Source organism: Labeo rohita, chromosome 2 (genome assembly GCF_022985175.1).
Source record: "Labeo rohita strain BAU-BD-2019 chromosome 2, IGBB_LRoh.1.0, whole genome shotgun sequence".
NCBI lineage: Eukaryota > Metazoa > Chordata > Actinopteri > Cypriniformes > Cyprinidae > Labeo > Labeo rohita.
Window position 1 is genome coordinate 2131615 of NC_066870.1, and position 25325 is coordinate 2156939.

General features: G+C 35.5%; 2 protein-coding genes across 3 annotated transcripts in view; one reads left to right on the top strand and one right to left on the bottom strand.

Moving 5' to 3' along the window:
• cacna1eb (calcium channel, voltage-dependent, R type, alpha 1E subunit b) overlaps nt 1–25325 on the top strand; it is a 411785-nt gene that overhangs the window by 229328 nt on the left and 157132 nt on the right.
• On the bottom strand, nt 3053–23724 carry mylk4a (myosin light chain kinase family, member 4a). 2 transcript variants are annotated; one of them, XM_051122856.1, is made up of 14 exons: nt 23489–23724; nt 11938–12028; nt 11263–11719; nt 10700–10956; nt 8843–8948; nt 8010–8103; nt 6878–6987; nt 6209–6350; nt 5995–6065; nt 5788–5916; nt 4561–4713; nt 4312–4390; nt 4145–4199; nt 3053–4067 (listed from the first exon to the last, which is right to left on the bottom strand). In XM_051122856.1, the coding sequence occupies exons 1-13, from the start codon at nt 23624–23626 to the stop codon at nt 4146–4148; spliced, it is 1881 nt and encodes a 626-aa protein (XP_050978813.1). In that variant the 5' UTR covers nt 23627–23724; the 3' UTR covers nt 3053–4067; nt 4145. The 2 variants fall into 2 exon arrangements, with proteins under 2 accessions (XP_050978813.1, XP_050978803.1); XM_051122846.1 differs by lacking the exon at nt 23489–23724 and adding an exon at nt 12898–13664.

Sequence of the window (25325 nt, forward strand, 5' to 3'; positions counted from 1 at the left end):
GATATTCCAAACTGGTGTGTCTTCCCATATTATTTAAATGTATTGTCTTAATTCTGAACACACTAGTTTGTAATGCAAACAATTTTACCCTTTACTGCATTGTGTAATTCTTCTCGTCATTTTGCTATAGAGGATAATGAACCGGAAGTCTCACCCATAGGCTTACTTCTACGATGACGAGAAAGGTAGACATTTGCAAGTGAATCAAATCAAACTGAGATTGGATTTGAAATGAATCACAAGCTTGTGAACTGAAATCAAATCAAATAGTGAAATTTAGCACAAACACAAACAACCGTGTATATCACATGAGCCAAAGACAAACATAAACATGTCCTGTGTCTTCATAAATAAATTAGATTGATCGCTCAGATTGACCAAAAATGTCAGTAGTTTTGTGTGAGGGGTAGGGTTAGGGTAAGGGGATAGAAAATACAGTTTGTACAGTGTAAAAACCTATTACGCCTATGGAATGAACCCATAAAACATGGAAACCAGTGTGTGTGTGTGTGTACAGTACACTCATAAAGGCTTAATGCTGGTGGTCCCCCTGACAATGATATTTATTGTCTTTAGGCCATAATAAGTCCATCTGGTTTTGATTGTGCTTCCAGAATCCCCTCTTACTCTGGAGAGACAGAAATCAAGACAGAATGGACAGAAAAAGAGGAAGAAAGACAGCGGACAAACAATTCTTCTTATTTCATTCATTACACCTGTGAAACAGATACATGAACAAACACCTGAAAAGAAATAATGTCACCTAGTTTGACCAAAAGACATGCAGTTTGTACAGTCATCATAATGAGGCATTTATAGCACCAGGTTTGGACATGTGACCTTTGTTCTCCTTATTTTTATTCCCATTATCAAAAAAGGGGGCTGCCAAAAATTCTATATAATGTTAGGATTAGGTTTTTACAGAAATAATTATTCTTAATTGATAGTCTCACCATATTGCATAAATATAAATATGTAAGATGTTTATATAATTTATTTTTATAGATATTCATATAAACTGAAAGACATAGAAAGTATACAAGAAAGTATGCACTGATCAGCTTTTCCTGTAAACTCTGATCGTGAGAATTAATACTCTGAGGCAGTGAAAACTGGGACTGTCCACCCTGGTTTAACATTTTCACACACTATATAGTGAAGCAAAAGGCCACATCAGATCACATCAGGGTGAGAAAGAGTCTGAACGTGTCTGTTGTGCAACTCTATAACGGTCCAAATCTCTACAGTCGACTCACACTGTCCAAGAGATGTGGATAAGGAATGTGGGAGTCATGTTATAATAAATAAAAACACATGCGCTATGCATGGATAAAAAAAAAAAAAAAAAAAACTTTGTGTTCTCATGCATTGAGTATTAAAAATGTCATAATGTATTTTCCTTCTATGAAACAGTCATAACTATATTACAGAGTATTACAATATAAAAAAATTAAATTGAAAATACATATGTAAGAAAGAAAAATAATATGTTTTGGCACCTATTTATTGAAAATGTACAAACAAAATCTCACAGTTCAAACCCGAAAGCATTACTTTTTCATATCATGGCAATTTCATTTTGCAAATGCAATTAGTCAAGTGCTGGTTAATAAAAATGCAAAATTTATATACAGCTGCAATATAATTCTCATACATCTGTACTGGTTAAAGCCTTAAGTGCAGAAGCCTTTATTATAGGATAAAGTGAAAATGTATAATGTCAAAGAAACCATAATATTATTAAAGATAATTGTTAAAATTAAACACTAGTGACAAATTCACAACCATGAAACATACAATAAACAAATATGCAATTATGTAAAGATTTCTGGTAAAGAACTGTGAATTAAGAGATTTTTTTTTTATAGGACACAACAAAAACACTCCTGTCCTGGCAAAAAAGGAAGAAAATTAACAAATTTGCAACAGCTGAATGTCAAAAATATATTCAGTCTTATCTTTGCAGAATCAGAGGCCCATAATGTAAACACTGAGTATATAGTCATCTTTTAATAGCTGTGAATGGAGAAACAAGCTTTTGCACGCAGGCAGGTGGAGTTACATCATTAACAGTAGCTGGAGCTAGTTACCCATGCTAACCAGCCAAAGCTTAATCCATCAGGACTGATGTGAGAATGGTGATTTTAAAAGAGACGTTGAGTCTTTGGATCATTGTTTTGACTGAAATACTGTATAGTACATTCTACTGTTCAGTGAAATGCTGCTGACGCTACCGATTTAGAAGTATAACAACAACTCTGTAATAAACAACCAAAGAAAGCATATAACTGGTGAAAATGTGTCTTCAGTCCTGCCCTCTAGTGGACACAAACACTGAGACGTGGGTTGAGGAGCGTCTCTGGAAGCTTGTGTTACGATCCAGCTCACATCAGAGCAGCCCGACGTCTTCACTGGACGTTTATGAACACCTCTTTGGTAGGTTTTTTTTTTTCTTTTTGCATGCTTTTGTATGTTGTAATATATTATTATAACAGCAGAGAAATCCTTTGTGTCTCAATGAGTGTCAAATTTAAGCGTCTCAGTCATTCAGTATGTACAAATGATTCTACACTGCGCCTGTGAACTAACATATAAAATTAAATATAAAAATAAACAAAGAAGGCACATTACTTTTATAAGACAACCAATAATATTACTTAAAAATATTACTTATTTCATTTTAATGTAATTAATTACAAGCAGTAGTCTAAGATAACAATTTTCATGAGGATTTAAATGCAGAATGAGCCAAACCTGAACAGAGACGTCGTTTAAATATAGTATAAATATATTTAGACTTTCTCTCATTTATAAGACCAACAAAGGAAAAGAAAGGTAAGACTTTTATTTTATTATATTCTTCTATATTCTACAATATTCTTTTAATTCATGTTTACATGGAAAATGTTGTTAACATATAAAACAAATTTTCTAAAACTACAGTTGCTTTTTAAAATCTGTTAAGATCATTTCATAATATTGTCACAATAAATTATGTTCTAAAGTGCATATAATGCAATGTTACATACTCAACATTCAAAACACCAAGTGAAAAAAAAAAAAAACTTATTAATATATATTAGCTTTAACATAATAATTTTTTCTGCTTGCCATCAGAATCACAGCTTGCATCCCTTTTATTTCTTGTATAACATGTAAAACCTAAAAACAACGTTTATGACAACAATATTCACTCAAAAATCATCTCTCATATTTATATTAGGTGCATTCAAAAATCAGCATACTATTGAGGAGGCGTGAAAATCACAATGCTACAGTGATGGAGCTAAAGTTTATTTATAATAGCCAAAAGCTATGGTAACACTTCACTTAATGCCTTTCTGTATAATGCATTATAAAGGTATTCACGCTCTAATGCATTTTATCTTGTCATAAATAACTAACCAAAGTTAAAATGCATTATAATATTTAAAGGTTTTGTTTGTCATGTGTTTAATGCATTAAAGCTGAAACAATGAATAGATAAGTATTATAATGTACTATAACTGTAGTTACAATTATACATGAGATCATACAGTGCATTATAAGGTTCATTACAAGGCACAATTAATGCATGAAAACTACTTTTATAACGCATTATATATAAAGGCTCAAACCTCATGTTATGATTTAGTTTGCTTTATGGTTCAAGTATGTTTTTTTGTGCAGCCAAACGACTGCTTTACACTGCTTATATTTCCCTAGTTTAGAATATGTTGTTTTGATTATATAATATAGTATTATAAAGGCTCATATAGTGTGACTTTTTTTGCATTTTTGAAGTGAAATTAAATATATATATATATATATATATATATATTTTGATTTCTATTTGATTTCAGAATCAGTGTATAAAACCCAAATCAGGAAGATTGTGAGGCTGGATGAAGATCAAATTACACCTTCACTTCAAATTCTGGAATAGAACTTCACACGACATATATATATAATTTAAGAAATGCCATTAATGTTTACGGGGAACATACAGTAAAACGGCAGTGTTTGCAGTGTATCTGTATATAATATAATGTCCAGTAATCCTCATGGTTCCACAGCAGGCTTGGTCCCTAAAACACAAAATAAAACATCATCAACATTACCATGTCGTTTCTGTATATAAAAAAGCAAAGGAAGAAAGACGTACATTAACTCTCAGGTGGAGGCAGACAGGAGTTTCTGCGTGAGCGGCATTTATTTTTCTGTGAAGAAAACCAAGATACTCTTAGAAGTTCAAAGAAATACCATAATTAACAGATTTTGGCAAACCAATGTGAGCGCATTACAGCGTCTTCAGTGAAATGCCGGCCGTACCTTCTGATGCAGACGGAAGTGAACGGCTGGATCTGACAGCCACGGGTGCTTCAGTGCTTCAGAGGCTCCTATCCTCCAACTACACACACAAAAAGATAAACCACCGGACAAAAACATAAGGTTTTAGGTTCCAGACCTTGTAAAGATAATTCATGAACTACAGTCACTGTACTGTGAGATAGCAATTCTCATCATTCATAGTAACAATGTTGACTGTCTCTTTAATATGTGTCTTAATCTCTTATATACCTTTTATCCACCACAAGCAGTTTGGAAATAAAATCCTTGGCTTCTTCTGAGACTTCTGAGAATTCATCCTCCTCGAAGTTCCACTGACAGGACAAAATGTTGTTCAGCGTCTCATTTTCATCGTCGCCAAGGAAGGGTGACAAACCGCTGAGCCTGTAAAAGATGATTTATACACTGAAAAAAAATCACTATTGCAGAAGTTTCACTATTGCTATTAAATTTCACAGATAATTACAAATGGCAAGTAACATACTGAATTAAATTAAAAACTGAAATGAAAATATTACTAATATAATATTAATATAATTATGTGTTCCATTTACTAACAATTTGAGAAAAAAAGTAGTGTTTTTAAGTGTAGTATTTAAAAATTGTTAGTAAATACAAATACAAAAAGAAATAGCAAGTAAAACTGAATTAAATCAAAAACTGAAATAAAAATAGTCTTAAATTTAAAATACACATGACAAAACAAAATTACTAAAAACTTAAACTAAAATTAACAAGAAAACAGAAAATCTAAAAAATAAAAGCTAAGTCAAGATATAAATGAATACTATAATAATGTATAAATACTGAAAGACAGTGGTATATAAATTACTTTGGGGAAGAATCCATAAATTGCTAGTAAATTTTACAAATAATTGCAGAGAAATGACAAGAAACAGAATTGAATTAAAAACTGAAATAATAATAATTATAATCATAAAAACACAAAACAAAATTACTAAAACTCAAACTAAAATTAACAAGAAAAAAAAAACTAAAATAAAAGCTAAAGTTAACATATTAATAAATACTATAATAGTATATAAACACTGAAAAAATTATTTTTCAAATTTGTAAAAAAAAAGATTATTGGATCTTACAAGAAAGTACTATTTCAGTCTTTCTACATTAAAATGTCACGTTTAAGGAAATGTGTTACTTGCTGTTTTCTTTTTAATTACTTGTAAAATTAGCAATTAATACTTTCTATTTTCACTCAAATTGCTAGTAAATTTTACAAATAATTGCAAAGAAATGGCACAGTGAATTAAATGCTGAAATAAAAATGTAAAACAATAAAAACTTAAAAATGACAAAAGCACAGAACAAAACCCCTGTGATCTTTGTTCTATTTACAACTTAAAAAAAAAAAAAAAAGTACAGTGTAAATCAAAAAAGGTCAAATGTAATTGTTAAAGCTTGAGTTCATCTAGAACATTTTTCAGTGTTGTGACTCACAGCATGTAGGTGATCACGCCCAGACTCCACATGTCCGTGTTGAACGACACAAAATCAAAGTTGACCACCTCAGGAGAGAGAAACTCCGGCGTCCCGAAATTCACCCGTAACTTCTCTCTGGGCTGATACCTGAAGAGAACCGACATCTCTTAATTCAGACACTTTCTTATTGTTGAACAAAGACATCAGTGCGGTGAGCGTACTCACTTCCTGGCCAGTCCAAAGTCGATGATCTTGATTTTATTTGTGAGTCTGCTGACACACAGAATGTTCTCTGGCTGCAGGCCACAAGAAACAGCGAGGGTTACGAAGGTTACTCTGGTTATTTGCTTTAAAACTAGAGGAATGTCGGCAAACGACAGATCATATTTTTGAGATTTAAGTGTTTTTATTGTTGCATTACACTGATCTCCGCTTGTACCTTTAGGTCCAGATGGAGGATGTACATTTGGTGCATGTAGCGCAAGCCTTCACAGATCTGCCTGATGAACATCACCGTGTCGAGCTCCGTCAGCTTGTAGTTCTCATCGATGATTCGGTCGAAGAGTTCACCTCCATCAACACTGTTCAGAGATCAGCACAGAATATCATCAGAAATATTAAGCTGATAAATCTGTATTATTACAAAGGTAAAGTCAAAGAAAAAGTAGGTTCAAGTTAGTAGCATCACTACTCTACAACACTCTATACGTGAAATAATAACTGAAGTAATGTTATGATTATATTAATCACATTACAAACTTTAAATAAAAAAAAGTAAATGAAAAAAAAATGGACAAAAAAAACAAAAAAACATGGGTATGAACTATCATCATTTGCGTCATTCACTGTTCTTCATGGGAGTAGGCAGAGCTAAAGATTTCTTTTGGCCACTTTGCTCGCTGTGACTCTCTGACTGGTGGAATTTTCTGTGCAGCATCATGGGTAATGTAGTTTTCCACCATAAATGTTGTTATTAAACTATTTTTAAAAACATGTTGAAATAATGCAAACTGATGTGCTCAACAAAAGCATATACCATCAAATAACAACTTTAGAGCCCATTTAATGAGAGCTAAACAATAAGGATCAACCGACAAAAAGCACATACTATTCAAGTACAAGGATAATGTCGTTTCTGGACTCGTAGGCGGCGTAGAGCTGGATCAGGTTTGCATGGTTGAGCTGATTCATAACCTGAATCTCATTCTTCACCACCTCCTGTCAGATGAAGCACAATAACACATTGTTTTACAACTGAATGCTATGTGTAAACCACTGAACCTGTAAAATATGAATTATACATTGAATAATTTGTGTAGGATTTATACAATGTTCACCCAGAAATTGCTAGGAAATGTCACAAAAAATTACACGGATATGGCAAGTAATACACTGAATTAAAAAAAAAAAAAATTGAAATATATATATGTATATATATATATACATATATATATTACAAAAGCACAAAAAAAAGTCTAAAACTTAAACTAAATATATATAAAAAATAATAAAAAAAACCTTGAGAATCTAAACACTATATTCAGGATATAAACTTTATAAACAAAGGCATTAAAACAAAATTACTGAAACTTAATTATAAACACGAAACCAGGAAAAAAAGTTATACATAAATACATTACATTACAATACATTATACATTATAATACATTATAAACATTATATAAGTATATAAACACTGAAAAAAATTGGTGTAGATTTACTGTGTTTTTACTCAGAAATTGCTAGTAAATTTCACAAAAAATTATAAAGAAATAAAAAAAAATAAATAAATAAAAAAACTAAAATACAAAAAAAAATTGAAAAAAATAATAAAATTGCAAAAGCTCAAACAATTACTAAAACTAACTTAAATTAACATGAAAACAGGAAAGAAAAATAAGTGAAAATAAAAAAAATAATAAACACTATAAAAGTTCATCTCACAAGAAAATCTCACAAACAATTATAAGAAAAAATGGAAGGTATTTTTTGTTATATTTTGTTATACTATTCAATTTTGATATTATTTGTTTTTGTTTTCAGTCGTGAATTTAATTTCTGAATTCATTTTTTTTTTTTTTTTTTATCTGATGCTGTAATACACATTGGTCAGCTGTTACTGTTTTAATGGTGCTATATAAATAAACTGAACTATATAAATAAACTGAAACTGAAGCTACAATTGCAAACTTAATATACATTTTCTTTTACATGTGAAAATGCAATTTGGTTCTTTGTACCTTTTCTTTTGGACTCCTAGCTTTGATTATCTTGGCAGCCAAAGTAAGTCCCGAAGAATTTTCAATGCATTTATGCACCTGACCGAATCGACCACTAAAAAAAGAGATAAAAGCAACTGTCAGTGAGTTAAGACACATAGAAAAATGATTACATTTAATTTTGTTGCCTTACAAGTACGTCAATTTATTCTACTAACCCTAACCAAACAGTCTACCAATACTCTAATGACTGCTAGCTGTCAGGTAGTTGCAAAGTTACGTACTGTATATTTGGTGGAATGTCTAAACTGGACGATCAAAATAAAGTGTAACTAAGTGGAAAGTAAACATTAGTTCTGAGAAAAGATCCAGTATCATTTGTGCGCAGATATAGAAACGCTGATATTTCATTATCTGCGATGACATTCACACATGTCTAAGTGTGGCTTAAGTGTCCAAATACTTTTTTTGGAGCCACTGTATATACAAAACGACATTTTAAAAGTCTTAGAGACACACAGCAAGACAGGACCCTGGGGACTCTGTTGTAATGCAGCGGGGTGTCATATTTTTCAGATACTATTGCATTAACAACAAGAAGAACATTCCCTTTGAAGAGATGGATTAACACCTAGTGATTAGTTTCCAGCTGGCGCAGAGGTACAGTTACACATACCCTGAAATCTCAATGTAAAAATAACTGGCTTGACTCCGAAGTTATGAATCGGGTGAGGGGAAGCTGACTGTAAAGTTACGCAATTAGCCTTTGAGGGGATTAGCAGAATTTACACCATCTCTAAAACATTCTGTTCTCGACAATCGCTTCCAAAATGCAAGAAAATACTTTGACGGACCCTCCAAGAACCTCCTGCCGATTGATAGTGTAGAAGTTGTTAATCTGGTTGGGTTTGGCAGACACCACGCGGTGGTTGAACGGTGCTGGTGGAGGTGGGGTGCAATCTACAGGACAGGAGAAGATAAAGGAGAAACATTAAGCTGACAACAGGCTGCTAAACTAGATTTTAACACAACACTGGTCAACCAGCACCACCTGATTATTTGGCTGCTATTTGCCAATTTGAAGATTACTGATGTAGTTGTTTGATTATTGAATTATTGAAAAATACTTGAAATTTATTTTCATAGACAAAAAAATATAAATTCTAATTATGTATTTCCTTCCAAAACTAAATCTAAAGTGGATAGTAGGAAAAAACATCAAGTGTTTATCATAAATGTGAACTTGGTCATGAAGATGGTTGAGAATTTTCAGAGTGTTTATTTTTTCAAAATATGAAAAATAGTCATAAAGAATGAGGAGGAGTCCAATCATTTTAAAGATTTATTTTTGGCTTTTTTAGCCTTTATTGTGACAGGACAGATTGGTATGGACAGAAAGCAAAGTGGGAGAGAGAGAGGAAAGGTCCTCGAGTCAGATTCGAACACGGGACGCCCGTAGCGCAGTGGCGCTGTATGTCGGCGCACTGCCCACAAGACTATCGGGACAACGAGGAGTCCAGTCATTTGACTGGCACTGGCCAGTGGTGCTGGCTGAAATGAGTATTTTCAATAGAAATATCACTAAGATGATCTTGGATCATCCAAAACATCATATAGCTTTTTTTTTTAATTTATCAGCTCAATATACTGTAGATAATTGTTGTAGCAAGCCATTAAAAAAGGTGAAAGGTGAAATTATGTGATTATAAGATAAATATTCCATTATCTGGTAACATTTTATTTTGATAGTCCACTTTAGACATTCATCTAACTATAAGCAACTACATGTCAATGAGCAGTCATTACACTCTTAAAAATAAAGGTGCTTTAAAAGGTTCTTCACAGCGATGCCATAGAAGAACCATTTTGGGTTCCACAAAGAACCATTCAGTCAAAGGTTCTTTAAAGAACCATCTCTTTCTTACCTTTAATAATCTGAAGAACCTTCTTTCGCCACAAAGAACCTTTTGTGAAACAGAAAGGTTCTTCAGATGTCAAAGGTTCTTTATGGAACCATATAGACAAAAAAGTTCTTCTGTGGCATCATGAAGCACCTTTATTTTTAAAAGTGTAGAGTATGGGTGGTCAGACTATTGGTGCTCCCTAAAACAAACGGTAACTATGCACACACTTCAACTGATTGTACTAACCCTAACTCTAACCTTACAGAGTCTACTAATACTCTAAGGAGCTGTTCACACAGAATACACCTTTGCATCTAAAATCTTGAGATGCAGAGCTCAGGAATGGTTTTTTAAAAAAAAAGCACAGCACAGAACGCAAGGGTCTTGAGATGTGATTCTGAGATGTGATGCAATAATGGAAACAACCGTGCCTCTGCATGTTGCAGTTAAATAATGCAGCTGCCATGCAAACTTGCTACTGTAAACAAGCTTGCAATGCTTGCCCCGCCTCCAAGGTCGTCTGATTGGTCCATTATTTTGGAAATTACTCTGATGAACAGCATTGTGTGTTAAAGTTGAAATTACGGTCGGCGCTATTAGCCTGGGCAGCGTGCTGTTGCGCTACGGGCGTCCCAAGTTCGAATCCCAACTCAAGGACCTTTCCTGATCCTGACCCCTCTCTCTTCCGCTTCCACTTAATGAGAGTTAAGTAGTTGCAAAGTTACTTGTATCTAAAGTGGACTATCGAAATAAAGTGTAACCCATTATTTTTAATCTATCATACAGAGGAACCACTGAGAATCTTACCAATGAATAAATGATCAGTGTGCTCTTCATTTTCATCCTCATAGCGCTCCTTCTTCAGTTTGCTGAAATCCAACTCGATTTCCACACCATCGGCTTTGAAAACACCACGCAGATCTTCGGGTTCCTGTGGCTCCTGCTCGCTCTTGTCTTCTCCCTCCTCAACCCTGCTCTTCTTGTGGTCCTCCAAACCCAGATCTTCTTCTGTTACACGCCGTTTGCTGCTGGTAGTCACCTCATCTGTCTGCTCAGTCTCAATACTGAAACAACAGACACAGAGGTTCTGTTTGTGCCTAAAACCTCTTGATGGGTGATGATGAAGTGTTCAACAATGGTTCAATAATGGTTTCACACTGGACTCAGTAAACCATTTCTACATGGATCTTAGTCATGCCAAAAAAAAAGGGTCGCCATGAAATTGGAAGCATACAGTTCTCTAGAAAGAAGCAGGATTGTGGGTAAGATCGAAGTATGTCATTAATGGAATAACTGGATCAGCCAAACCCATCAATTATATTTGGTCATGTGGTGAATGACATGGAAACCCTGTCAGATTCACAACTTACCTTTGCACTGAGTTCTCAATTGGTGTAGGAGGCTCCGAATCAGTAATGTCAGGTTCTGCAGGAGCTTTAGTAATTGTCTGGTCCTTCGTATGCTCTACCTCCTGATCTTTGAGTACATCTGTGGTCTTCAGGGGTATCGCCTTAGTGTCTTCTTCTGCTAAAGTTGGTGTTTCCGCTTGGATCTCCTCTATCTTTGGCTCTGTGTCTTTCATCACGTCTTCTTTCTGCTCAAAAGTGACCTCTTTCTCTTCTTTCGAGTTCTTCTCTTGCTCGGGTTCAAGCGTTTTGGCTTCCTCCAGGATGAGGTCCTGCTGAATTGGAGCAACCAAGCCATCGTCTGGTTTCTGCACACCTTCTTCCAGCTTTTGGGATGCTTCAGAGCGTTCAGCATTTTCTTGATTTAGTTTCTGAACCTCTTCAAGCAACAGTGCCTGCTTTTTCAAAGTGACTGTATCTACTGCAATACAAACATAATAAAGCAAAATACTAGATATGAATGGATGCATTTCAATGTATTGTTTGGACTGCACAGACAAATATTAAAAATTAGTGGCTTATGTGATTCAAATGATATTTAATCAAATACATATCATTAGGTTTTTTAAAACTATTGTCTGGATTGTGTTTAATGTGAGTGTTACATTTCAATTGCATTTTGTTTTCTGCTGTATTTACCAGTTGAATCGGGTGGTTTCTTCTTCTTCTGCGCTTTGAGGCTTTTGAGGCTCAGGCGAAACTTCCCATCTTTAACTTTGGGATCTTTTAGCTTTGGAACAAAAAGAAAACATAGCACAGATAAAACAATGAAAGAAGCAGTCTGAAGTGGGAGATGATATTTCTTTTCCTGAACTAATTAGACTCAAAAACTGTAACATGTGAAGTGTATTTGTGCAATTCTTCTAGGGTCGCTAACTGCGACATCACAATTCTTGTAAAATGCATGTGGTTCAGCATAATGAAGGAAGGAAATGTTTTGATCCAAGATGTTTGAGCTTGTAAGACTTGGGCCCATGTCCCAGAACTTTAGTTAAGGTAGTTTCCTGTTACGGACACAATATGAGTTGGATGGGTGGTCAGGAAGCATGGTTAGTCTGGGAATAGTTGTGAAAGTGCATGAAAGTGCTGGTCTTCATTTGATTGCCATATGAAATACAAATAAGGCAGATGAATGCATAAATGACATGGTTCCTCTAATCTTGCGTCATTAGCTGAAGTCTTTCCCTTACATAGCCCAGTGGATCTACAATAACACAACACATGTTGAAGGGCAAACAGTTGGGGGTGGGGGAGTAATGCCAGATTCCAGTTGAAACTATAGCCCAACACATAATCCCAGTTGACTGCATCTATTTCCTTTTTTCCAAGTCAGTGTTCACCTTTCCAATCACGATAATGCCATCAAGACCAATTTAGTCATGAAAATCAATCTAACTTCAGTGACTGGTGTAATGGCCAAGCAGGTGCCGACCTTTTGACCACCCTCAAATTGGCACGTTACCTTCTATCTGTACTTGAGAAAGTTTCCATGTAATGAATGGAAAGGTTTAAATCATAACATTGTTTCTGTCTTCACAAAGTGCTAGTACACTGTTTCACCTGCTTGTACGTACTCTGATGATCAAACATCTAACTCACCTTAATAGTGACGGGATGGTTGTTATCTGAGGCCAAGCATTTGGTAATAAGTTTGATTTTACTGTCCTTGGACCTGAGGGCCAAACTTGCTTTGCTTTTTCGAGAAGCTGGCCCTTTGAACATAATATCCATGATTTTGGACGTTTTCACAGTTTCTCCAATAAAGCTGACCGCCTGTTGAATGCTCATCACCAGTCTTTCCATTCCCTCCAGCTTTTGGGTCTGCTGCTCCGAGCGTTGATTTACTGCCAACATGATGCTGTTCATTTCCTGGCACATCTCCTTCATCTCATGGGCTGGTCCTGTACGGATAACTGGAGGAAAATGGATCTCCTCCTTTTCCACTTTCAGAGTTTCGACGTCTTTCTCAATCCAATCGATGTCCTGAGACATGCCGTCGAGTCGGCTGAGCACTTTTTCCTGGATGCTTATGAGCTTGTCCATTTTGCTGCTCAAGGAATCCATCCTGACCTGGAGCAGGTCGATACCTGTGCTGGAGTTAGCAGAACTCATGGTCTCAACTAAAACCAACTAGACTTGTGCACAAACTAACAGAGGTTCACTTGCAGAGGATGTAGCTGGATATTCAACAAAGCATCGATAATCCAACAATAAGCCAAGTGGAAAACTCATACGAGGCTGAAGCCGAACGAAAACAAGACATTTTAAATCCCTTAATAACAAGCTGATCCGTCCATCTCTTCCTCTCCATTGAACACTCTATGGACCTCAACAAAGTGGAGGTCACACTAAGAATGGAATGAGCCGGTCACAGTAAATGCAACTGGTATGGGGGGTTTTACGTCAGCGGGTCCCAGGGAGGGGCTATGTTTGGCTCAGGAATTGCTGTGTGATATCTGAGAAGCTTTGAGTGCTAAAGCCATGTCAGATGCCTCCCTACCAGGTGTCAAAGGGGCCCCGGAGACACACGGTTTCCAGAAAAGGCTGCTCAGAAAATGAATGGAAAGAAACTTGAGTGCTGACTTCTTTTTCACCTTGAGAGGTTCGATCAGAGACGTCATGTTTTTTAAGGTTTCACATGGATGAAACTTGCCAGGAATCCAATGGCTCAAATTCAGAAGGAAAGAAGCCAGGACTTGGTGGAGCCAAGAGCATATGAAGAGGTCAATTAAGCAACGATGGGAAAACTGAAGAAAAATACAGAGCCCCCATGGCGACAAGGTGTTGGAACAAAAATTTGAGAAGGGAGGGAAAATGCTTTTGCGTTGTAGTATTGTGTTCCCCTAAAACTTTGCATTCTCTTACCAAAACACCGCCTTCACTTGCAAAACATTTGTGCTCTTTTACAAAAGCATTGTGTTGCTCCTAAGAAATGTTGCGTTCTCACACAAAACATTTACGTTCTCTCTGAAAACATATAAGCTCTCTCGCAAAAGTTTCACTGAGAAACTTTGCATTCTCTTTTACATTGTGTTTCCCCAAGAACTTTTGTGTTTCCCCGGTGCATTCTCTCTCAAAACATTTCCATTCTCTCGCAAAAGCATTGTGTTCCCATCTCTGGGAGATTCCTCCCAAGAAACTTTGCATTCTTTCTACAAAAGGACAGCATTCCTTTGATAAACTTAAAAGTATTGCGTTCTTTCTTAAAACTTTTGCGTTTTCCTGAAAACGCGGCATTTGTTCTTTACAAAAGTATTATGTTCCCCTAAGAAATTTTGCATTCTTTTTCAAAATATTTACGTTTTCCTGAAAAAAGCTGCATTTGCTTATTCGCAAAAGTTCTGCATTACTCTAAGAAATTTTACATCCTTTCACAAAAGTTTTGCTTTCTCCCAAGAAATGTTTCGTTCTTTCACAAAGCATTTGCTTTTTTCTGAAAAACACTGCATTCTGTCTCAAAACATTTGTGCTCTTACCCGAAAGTATTGCACTCATTCTTTTACAAAAGAACAGCATTCCTCTGATAAACTTAAAAGTATTGCATTCTTTCTTAAAACTTTTGCGTTTTCCTGAAAAACGCTGAATTCGCTCTCTCGTGAAAGTTGTTCTCATTATCTGAATTTCACCTTCTTTCACAAAAGTATTGCATTCTCCCAAGAAATTTTGCGTTCTTTCTCAAAACATTTGCGTTCACTGAATTCGCTCTCTCGCGAAAGTATTGTATTCCTCAGAGAAATTTTGTGTTTTCTTACAAAACATTTCCGTTCTCTCGCAGAAGTATTGCATTTTTTCTCTCATAAAAGAATTGCATTCCTCCAAGAAACTTAATGTTGTCTTGCAGTATTGTGTTACGCCAAGAAATCTTGCACTTTCACAAAACATTGGTGTTCTCTTGCACAAGTATTGCTCACAAAACCACTGAAATGACAAATGAAAAATGGAAGTTGAATAAAATTTCCCTCCCACCATGTGGTCCAATGAATTTTATTTTATTACATTTTATTTTATTTAGTTATTTTTTTACCATCACCATGCCCTTTTTAGGGGCTCCAAATGAAACGGCCTAGTCTGGGGCTGTTTTTATTAATAAATAAGCTAATGTTTCCTCTGATGTACAAACAGCCTGGGGGATGATGGCACACTACTACTGGAAAACTTTTGACCTCCCTCAACTGAAACTAGAGCCAGTGTGAGTGTTCTGACTGACTCACCCCCTGCAGTCCTCTGAAAATGCTTACTCATTCACAGATAAGACAGTTACAGATCAATTTTAACTTAGAGGATGAAATATGAAGCCCCCTTCACCCTTGCCACCTCTTCTCTATAAAACAGGTCACTTAACCTAGTTCAGATCACCATAAATAAATGAATTTTGACTTGACAGTCGTAATGTTGTTCTTGAAAGATATCAAATATCGTCTTAAATGACATATTTTTCAGATGTAGTTTTGTCATGCTGTAAACCAAGACGTCTTCTCCCAGAATAGCATTAGAAACACACTCAGCGACGCTACTCCAACACCACAGGCATCATCTCATAATCACAGGCATAATTTGACATAAATGCGCATTGGCCATTTACAGGTCTGTTGGCAAGCGTCAAGAGAAAGAGACTTCTGTTGTTTATTTTCACAATGGACATCTGACACTTGATGGTGCTGTGAAAAGTGGGACCTCATTTACATCAGGGTGTGCATCACCTGTCCCGGGACACCAACAGATGACAGAGTAGAAATGCAGACGGCGGTCATTCCATGTTGTCTCAGATAAAATAGATAGTCTGTGACAAGACAGCACAAATGTCTTCAGGGACACCTCAAGAAATAAAAACGCAATCAACAGAAAAAAATTAGTCTATTTATGCATCCTTGCACAGAAACATGAGCATACTACCATTGAAATAAAATGTGGGTTTTTCCTCATTACAGTAATGTTTTACATTATTGACTTCAATAAAGATTATGCGATTAATCGCATACAAAATGAAAGTTTGAGTTTGCCTAATGTATGTGTTTGTATGTATGTGTATATATATATATATATATATATATATATATATATATATACAAACACATTCATGTATATATTAAAAAAATATTTACAAGTATGTTTTTATTATAATTTTTATAGAATTCTATATATATATACATACATATTTTGTACATAAATATTTCTTTTAAATATATACATTAATTTGTGTGTATTTATATATACATAATAATTACACACAGTACACACAAATACATTAAGCAAACTCAAACTTTTATTTTGCATGCGATTAATTGCGATTAATCGTTTGATAGCTCTACAATAAAGACTACCTTTATTTAATTAATTCTTTCTGTCTTATTTTTATTTAAAAGCTTTAAAATACTGCAATGAAGCAAACACTGTATTTATTATTGTATAGTAGAAGGCTAATATAATTATTTTAAATAATATAATTTTACTAATTCAGTTATAAAAGTTACATCATATATTTAAGAATTACAACATATATTACTGACGTCAGGGTACAAAGTGTGTGTCCAGTCCGAGTTTGACTGACAGCAAAGTATTTGATATGTCAGTCCATCAGCATATCCAAGAAAAACACATAAGCTCTCTTAGCCAGAGTATAAATTTGGACCGTCAGAGTAACACAAAACGCCAGAGGAGGCCCATACCATTTCGAGACAACAAAACCGTGCGTCTGAGGAGTAAACAGGAGCTAGCAGAAGGGTTTCTCTTGGGTTTATATTACTAGCAGTTTACAATGAAACTTGATAGACGGTAGGTAACGCAGCCATACCGAGAATTAGGCCAAGTTTTACTGGACCCTGCTGCGATGAGCAAGTGTCAAACACGTGGAAAAGAAGCTGCAGAGCTGGCCAAGCAGACATACACGGCATTCAGACCATTCATGAGCTGATATGAAAGCTAAATAACACGTGTTGTGCCGTAACGAATACGCAACTGGAGATTGAGGCATAATGTGTCATCTCTTAGACAAGGTGGGGTAAAGGTTTTGAGGCCAGAACTCGTTCAACGCACGGCCTGAAGTCCCCAATCAGGTCCAAGCACGAATTGTTCTTTTGGCAAGATGAAAAGTTGAAGTTGAGTAAATAGATACATGCAAGAGAGCAATCGCTACAGGATGACGAAAGCACATGAAGATTCCCCTGTGATAGGGGAAAAAACACAATAACTCAATGGAAACAGGTGATATAAATGCTAAATGTCTTCCTGAAAACCTGATTAAGACCATTCCTAAAGGAACAGTTCACCCCCATGAAAATTTGCTGAAAATGTGCATCTCAGTCTATTTTGTTTCTTTATTAGGTTTGGAGAAATGTAGCATTGCATCACTGTCTCACCATTGGATCATCTGTAGTGGATGGATGCCGCCAAACAGCTGATAAAAACATCACAATAATCCACAAGAAATCCACACCACTCCAGTCCATCAGTTAACATCTTGTGAAGCAAAAAGCTGTGTGTTTGCAAGAAACAAATCCATAATTAAGATGTTTTTAATTAAGTCCATAATCCATAATAATGCTTCCTCCAGTAAAAAAAAATAGGCTGGTCTGAATCTGGAGAGAAATCTGCACAGATCAAGCACCGTTTACAAGCCAAAGCAGCTCTAAACAAATATTGCAAATAGTGCATATTGATGTGAGACACAACAGGACATGGACTTTTTCACTAGAGGAATGCAATATTATGGATTATGGACTCCAATTTTTCACAGGAAGCAGCAAATTAAAGGTAAAGTTCTTAATGATAGATTTACTTCTTACAAACAGCTTTTGTCTTCTCAAGATGTTAACTGATGGACTGGAGTGGCATGCATTACTTGTGATGTTTTTATTAGCTGTTTGGACTATCATTCTGATGGCACCCATTCACTGCAGAGGATCCACTGGTGAGCAAGTGATGCAATGCTGAGTGTTATTGTACTGATTATACACTAACTACACAATACAACACGATTTACAGTATATGTTCAATAAAAGCATTCAAAGTATTCCAAGACAGGTGTATTTTTTCATGTGACAACAATATGCATGTTGCATCAGAGTGGACGTACACAGACAGAGAGAGGAGCAGCTTGTATGTTGTTTATAAGATGTGATTTATGAATTACAAAGAGTTCCAAAGACAGCCAGAGATGGACACATATAAACACAGGGTGTGAGCGAGTGCAGTCTGACATCGGGAGACCTATTAAGCAGGGGACCCTTGATGACCCCCTATGTCCAGCCAGAACACTCTGTCCCAGGACATTTGGGGGTGGTTTGTGACCCCCTGGACCACAGTGCCAGTATCACTTCGCCTGAGCACCAGCCAACTTTCCAGTGACGCGACACGTGCCGAGGCTGTGTAACATAAGAGCCGTGAGCAGCGTCGGTGTGACGCTCTGACGCTCATGTGGATACAGTACACGTTCAACCTCCGTTATGCTTGTATGAAAGAATTAATGTGTAAAGAAAAATAAGGCGAGATAAATAGTTTTTGCATGTCGTCACATCCTTTGAGTAGCCCTGGAGTTAAATAACTTGAGCTAATGTTGACTTTTACAGCCTTGGCACGTTTGTGCCGTCCTGATCTGGAGTGGACTCTACAGCTGAAAATATTTGGATGAAAACACCCCAAGATTTGATGAACAGCTAATGTAGGAATCACAAACGGCTTGTAACTGCATTGCACTATAAACAGTATGTAATGATTATGAATATAATCTGTTTACTGCTAAATATAACGGTTTACTAAAACTTTATCTAACCAAAATCTGAAACGGATGCAACCACAAATTAAACAACAAAATTTGATGCATTTATGCACAGTAACCTGCACACAAATGCATAAATACGGACATAAATGAAGAGTGAAATGTGTGTAGTCAGCGACTGGTTGATTCTATGGAAGCTAATCATAGCAGCCGTGTAAGTGGCAACAAAACTGTTTCCCGGTGGGCTAATAAAAACCTGTGCACTCTGACTCCTGGAAACTGCATATTGCTAGCGCTTGCCATTTTTATTTGTTGATTTAAATTCCAAGTAAATCCCTGAAAAAAATGTCATTCAAAAACATGAAGCAAATATGCTAAAATTCATTACTTTACCAGTTTCTACGTAGATAGCCAGCTATTTGAATAAGACCACCTCTGAGCCATATAAAGATATAATCATGTGTCTTTTGTGAACACGCCCCACAGAAGAGAGGGGTGGGGTGAGCAGTAGCTCATTATCATTTAAAGAGACATGCACCGAAACAACCCGTGGTGAACAGAGCTGTTTATGACAAGGTAAAAAGGTGTTTCTTTTTCACGATCATTGAGGAACTTTAACCAAAGTACGTTACAGACATTTCGTGAAGACCCTAAATAATCATACTGTGCCATGTATTCGGTAATGCGATATATCATGATAATAAATATGCACAATATTGTTATCGTAGGCACATCAAAATACTGTGAATAATTATTTATAACAATTTATTCAGATTTTTTTGAATGCATTTGAAGAATACTTTTTCCATCAAATGGTTAAAATGCACAACACCGCTGTATGCTGCATCACAGATGCATGCACACTCTGATGTAAACAAGCCCAACACGGATGAGAGGTGCATGGCGGAACGAGTAAAAAGGGACGTGCTGAATGAAAGTGCATATTCACTCTCTGACAGTAGATGGCACTAATAGAACAGCAGAAATGCAGCTGTTATCCTGGTAAACCTTGTAAATAAAGCAGCTGAGCTACTTTCAGTTTCTGAACAAGATTTGCATGATTTAAACAGACATCCAAATATTTGTATTTTGCATTGGTGTTTATCACAAGTGCTTAAAAAGGTATTTATTTTCAAACTTAAAAAAAATAAAATAAAAAAATTAATCTGGACTACAACATGCCCTAGATATTGTCAAAAATGTTTTGAATCTTTATTGTTCAGTCAGACTTTACATTAAAGGTCCACTGAAATACGCAGCGTTATACTATGTGTTTACGTAATTTCATGATGGGTCCGATACATTCTGTGGTCTGTGCCAATTCGCACATGATCTGCTCTGTGCAATCGTATCTCTGGACCAGAGCAGATTGTGTGCACTCTGGCGATTCGCATGAAATCAAACTTCATTTGCCTCAGTGGAAAGCATATTTACACTGTCTGAATTGTTCGCTATCCCCTACATAGTGCACTACAAATTCTGTGAACAAGTTACCAGTTTCAGCTGGAGCTTTAGTGTCTATTTATAGTTTAGGGGACGGGATGCTTCGGATTCTAGAGAGCATTTGATTGGACAGAAAGTTTGATGAGAAGCTGACGTGCAGTGTGATGTCATCAAAATTGTTAATCCATATTGGCGGAAGAGACACTAAGTTTTGAATGCCTATGTATTTTAAAAATGTGAATTTTGTCATTGTTTTGGAGCACTAGCTTATAGATAACCTTAAGGCTAACATATTCATACTAAAAGCCGAAAAAACTTCAATTTTGATAATATTAACTAATGTTAACTAATGGAGCCTTAAAGTCCCCAGACAACATTAGTTAATTCATTAGTTAACATAAAATGCGTTTTGAAAATTTCTTCTAAACATTTATTAATTTCGTTAATTTCAACATTTAATAACATATTAAAATAACTATATATACACTACCGTTCAAAAGTTTGGGGTCAGTAAGACTTGTAATAGTCTTTAAAGAAGTCTCTTATGCTCATCAAGGCTGCATTTATTTGATTAAAAATATAGAAAAAAAAAAAAACAGTAATATTGCAAAATGTTTTTACAATATAAAATAATGTTTTTTTATTTTAACATACTTAACTTATATTTATTCCTGTGATGAAAAGCTGAATTTTTATCAGCTGTTACTCCAGTCTTAAGTGTCACATGATCCTTCAGAAATCATTCTAATATGCAGATTTATTATTAGAATGATCGATGTTGGATATTATCAACAGTTGTGCTGCCAAATATTTTTTGGAACCTGTGATTTTTTTTTTTTTTTTTTCAGGATTCTTTCATGAATAACAAGTTTAAAAAGTATAGTGTTTATTCAAAATATAAATATTTTATAACAATGTAAATTATTTATTATTAACTTTTAATAAACTTTTAATTATTAACTTAATACATCCTTGGTGAATAAAAGTATTAATTTCTTAAAAAAAAAAAAAAAAAGAAACAATAAAAATGTACTGACCCCAAACTTTTGAACGGTAGTGTATAAATATAGTGTATTATCTGTATTATTTAATGAATCTCTGAGCTAACAATACACAAATAAGAAGAAGACTTCTGGAACAAATGTAGCTATTTCTCATGCATTAACTAAGGTTAACTATTGAGACCTTGTTGTAAAGCGTTACCTATTGTTCTTTATAATTTGTTTGCATTGTAATCAGTTTGAAACATCTGTTTACTTTATGCATTTTTTCATATTGCTTTATTGTGTTTCAATGTTAAGTTCTTTTTGTTATTAGAAAAAAAGTTATTAAACCTGTTATACTGTATTATTACAACACTTTTTTGCAACTAAACTTCAATATCGTGATATCATGTTCAATATCATGTACCATGATAAAAACTTTAGCAATGATCATGATTTAGCAATGAAAGCTTGATACCGTCACATGCCTAATACCAATTTGTGGAAAATGGCTATCCGATATCCCCTTTAATCATGAACTCACTTCTTTTTGATTGGTTTCTCATGAAACAAGACTGCTTATTTTATGTAATTTTGCTTCTGAAGTCAATATGTCTTGATTTAAGAATCTTTAGACATTTGCACTGAAAAACAAGTCAAAAATTACTGAGGAAAAATAATGCTTTTTTTGCAGTGTGATCAGTAAAAATCTATATTATAGTGGTTGGAAGTAGAGGTATACAAGCTATAACCTTTTCTTTTGTTTTATTTATTTATTTATTATCATTAGCTATGTAGTGTGTTCCATTCAGTTTATTCCTTACATTTTCTTTACTTGGTCTTTAAAAGTCTAACATTTACTGTCATAAAACCTGCAAAAATGTAAAATCCCCTTTGTTCACCAGAAATACTGTGGAATATTGCAACTGTGGTTCTGTAAATGTATATATCGGGTGATGGATGGTGCATCTGTTTGTGAGCATCAGACTATTTCAAACCCAGCCTCATGACAAACATATGGGCCGCTCATCTCATTCATCTGAGGTGCAGACAGGAAACATACCGACTGTGTGGCGGCACTGAATCACCTGACACTTTAATAATAGATACAAAGAGCATAGTTCAGCCTAACTTCGGGAGATAAAAAAAATACGAATGCATTTGCAAAGCAAGCTAATTATGGCAACAAAATTAACTCAAAAACTCAAGTAGGCAGAGAAAGTAACCACTAACTGTTTACTGATTGAGCCTGATGTTGAGTGATGACTGTGCATGGCATGAAGGCGCTAATAAATGGACTATCAGATACTCAGATTCCAAGGATCATTGGATTATACGTGATTCCAGATCATAGTCATATGAAATAAGATACTATTTAAACCTCAGCACATGGCATTTGTCAGCATGTTGGGAAGTCTTAAAGCTGCTGACTGCACCAGGTGCTGACAACTTCTTTACATCACAGCTGATCGATCTGTAAAACAGGTGAATGAGTTTGTGACTATTATGCATCAGGTTTGATAAATTGACATGCAGTGTTACATCACTTTAGTGTGCACTGCCAAACGCTTACATTGTTTCCATAGGCACGAGTACACTTGGTATTTTTAAATATAGCACAGCATCAGTTAGAACGTCAGAAGTATGTTTTGTGGTAACATTTGTTATAAACAAATGTGGTATAAATTGTTTATAAATTTAAACAAATGAATTGAATTGAATTGAATTGCATGCATTAAAAATGCGTAAAAATGTCTTATTTATCACTCAGTTATCAGAGCATCACACAGAACAGGCATGATGCGATGCACAACGTTATGAACTTTTTAAAAGGAGCAAACCAATTGCAAACTTGAGCAATCATTGAATTTGTAACAATACAGATGTCAATTTGAATTCTTAAGCAGCTGCAAATGCCTCAGATTGTACATTTTTTTAATTGCTTCCATATTACCACAGATCGAGGGTATAAAATGAACAGCAAATCTAGCTGTTCTTCTTACCACCTTCCAGCTTTCATGGTTTCATCAGTGGTAAAAACAACATTTACCTGTTCACTGGGTGAAGTAGAGGATCTGGATTTCCTCCGGTATGACAGTAAGTCCCAGATTATGTGCCATAGATATGATGCCATAAGACACACGCTTCCTACAATCCAAACATATCTGCCCTTGAACAAGCAGTCCATTGTCGGTGACTACTTATTTCTTCTCTAGGACTGTTATGGCAAACTCAGTGCACAGAATGTGGCTTTCGCAGTGTGAGGGACTCCCGTAATAAAACGCCCCCTGTTTGTTTCACACGTCTTTTCATTTTCAAGCCCCCTCCTTTTGTGACCACTAGAAGGACCAAAAGGACGAATCCATCTGTCTCCAGCAAAGAGGGAGTGACAGGTGCAGAGATAAGGTTGAATGGGCTGCTCTCTTTTCACTCACTCACCATCCTTGTGATCGCTAAACTGTTATGCAATGAGCTCATGCCTGACAAGGCAGCCAGTTTCCCTCCACTTCATATGGCAATACTACTGCTAAAGAGGCCATATGTATGTATTAATCGCTTTTTATTGTCAATGTGTGAACAGCTTATAGCGAAATATACAAAAAACAAGACCTTCCCCAACTTCCCGGGTTGCTTATGAACGACTGTAGGCTGATTTTTACATGAAGCACTCTAATGCGTATTCTTAAACTAATGTTTATGCTCAGGTTAATGCCAAAAGTGCTATTTTGTACTGTAATGTAAATTAATTGCAAAAACTTGCTACACTGTAAAAAATAAAAAACACAATTTGTTGAGTCAGCTTACAATATTTTGTTACCCTGCTGCCTTAAAATCAACTCAAATAAGTTTAGTCAACTTGAAATGTTAAGCTGTACTAAGTAACAACTTAGATGTTTGTGTTTGCTAAACTTAACAGATGGGTGAGTAACCCAGCTGCCTTAAAATTTTAAGTTGAATCAACTCAAATATCTAAGTTGTCACTTAGTATAACTTAACATTTCAAGCTGAATAAACTTTTTTTGAGCTGACTGAACTTAAAATTTTAAGGCAGCCAGGTAACAAATTATTTTAAGCTGACTCAACAAATTGTTTTTTACAGTGTACATGTAAAATGTGTTTCACCTGACAATTACATCAGAGATGACCTACAGCTAATGAGAGAGCAAGATAAACGACAAGAAAATTTGGGTGAGAGGAGTCATAGTCTTACAACATTACCTGTATCACTTCTCGCATGCATTTTGTAAATGCGACAGAGTTGTCGGGGATTCTTTCTAGTGAAATACTGTGTAATGTGACGCCCAGTCACAGAATATGTTGTGTAATGTGCAACAGCAACTTCATGATACCCAAAACAGCCGTGTAGTGCATGTGAAAGGAAGAGCGATTTAACGACTGTGAAAATTGTGTAGTGTATACCTTAGCATAACATTCAGTCATTACCATCCTACTTAGCCAAGAAAATGTAATGACTCTAGTGAGTGCATGGCGATGACATTAAGTTCAGAGGAAGCGGCCGATCTCCTGGATCTTATTTTACATCTACCCATTTGTTTGCAAGCGATATCCTTATGAGACGCTGACAGACACACCGAAGAGTGAGAAAAAGCCCTTCAAAATGAATGGGGGCCTAAAGACACTATGTCTTCCAGGAGGCCAAATTTAAAGTGGACATGGTGAACAGAGAGATTTGAAAGGAGGAAGTACATTCAGTAACAGTGTGGAAGTGGGTGTTGGTGATGTTGAGGATTCCTGCTGAGTAATGGAGGTAGAGGATGAAGCTGGAGTGAAAGAACAGCAAAGTTCCTGAACTTTCTTAAGGTTAATGTTGAAGGTTAATTTGTACTCGGAAGACGGAAATAGGAAGTAGGAACTTTTAACTTTAA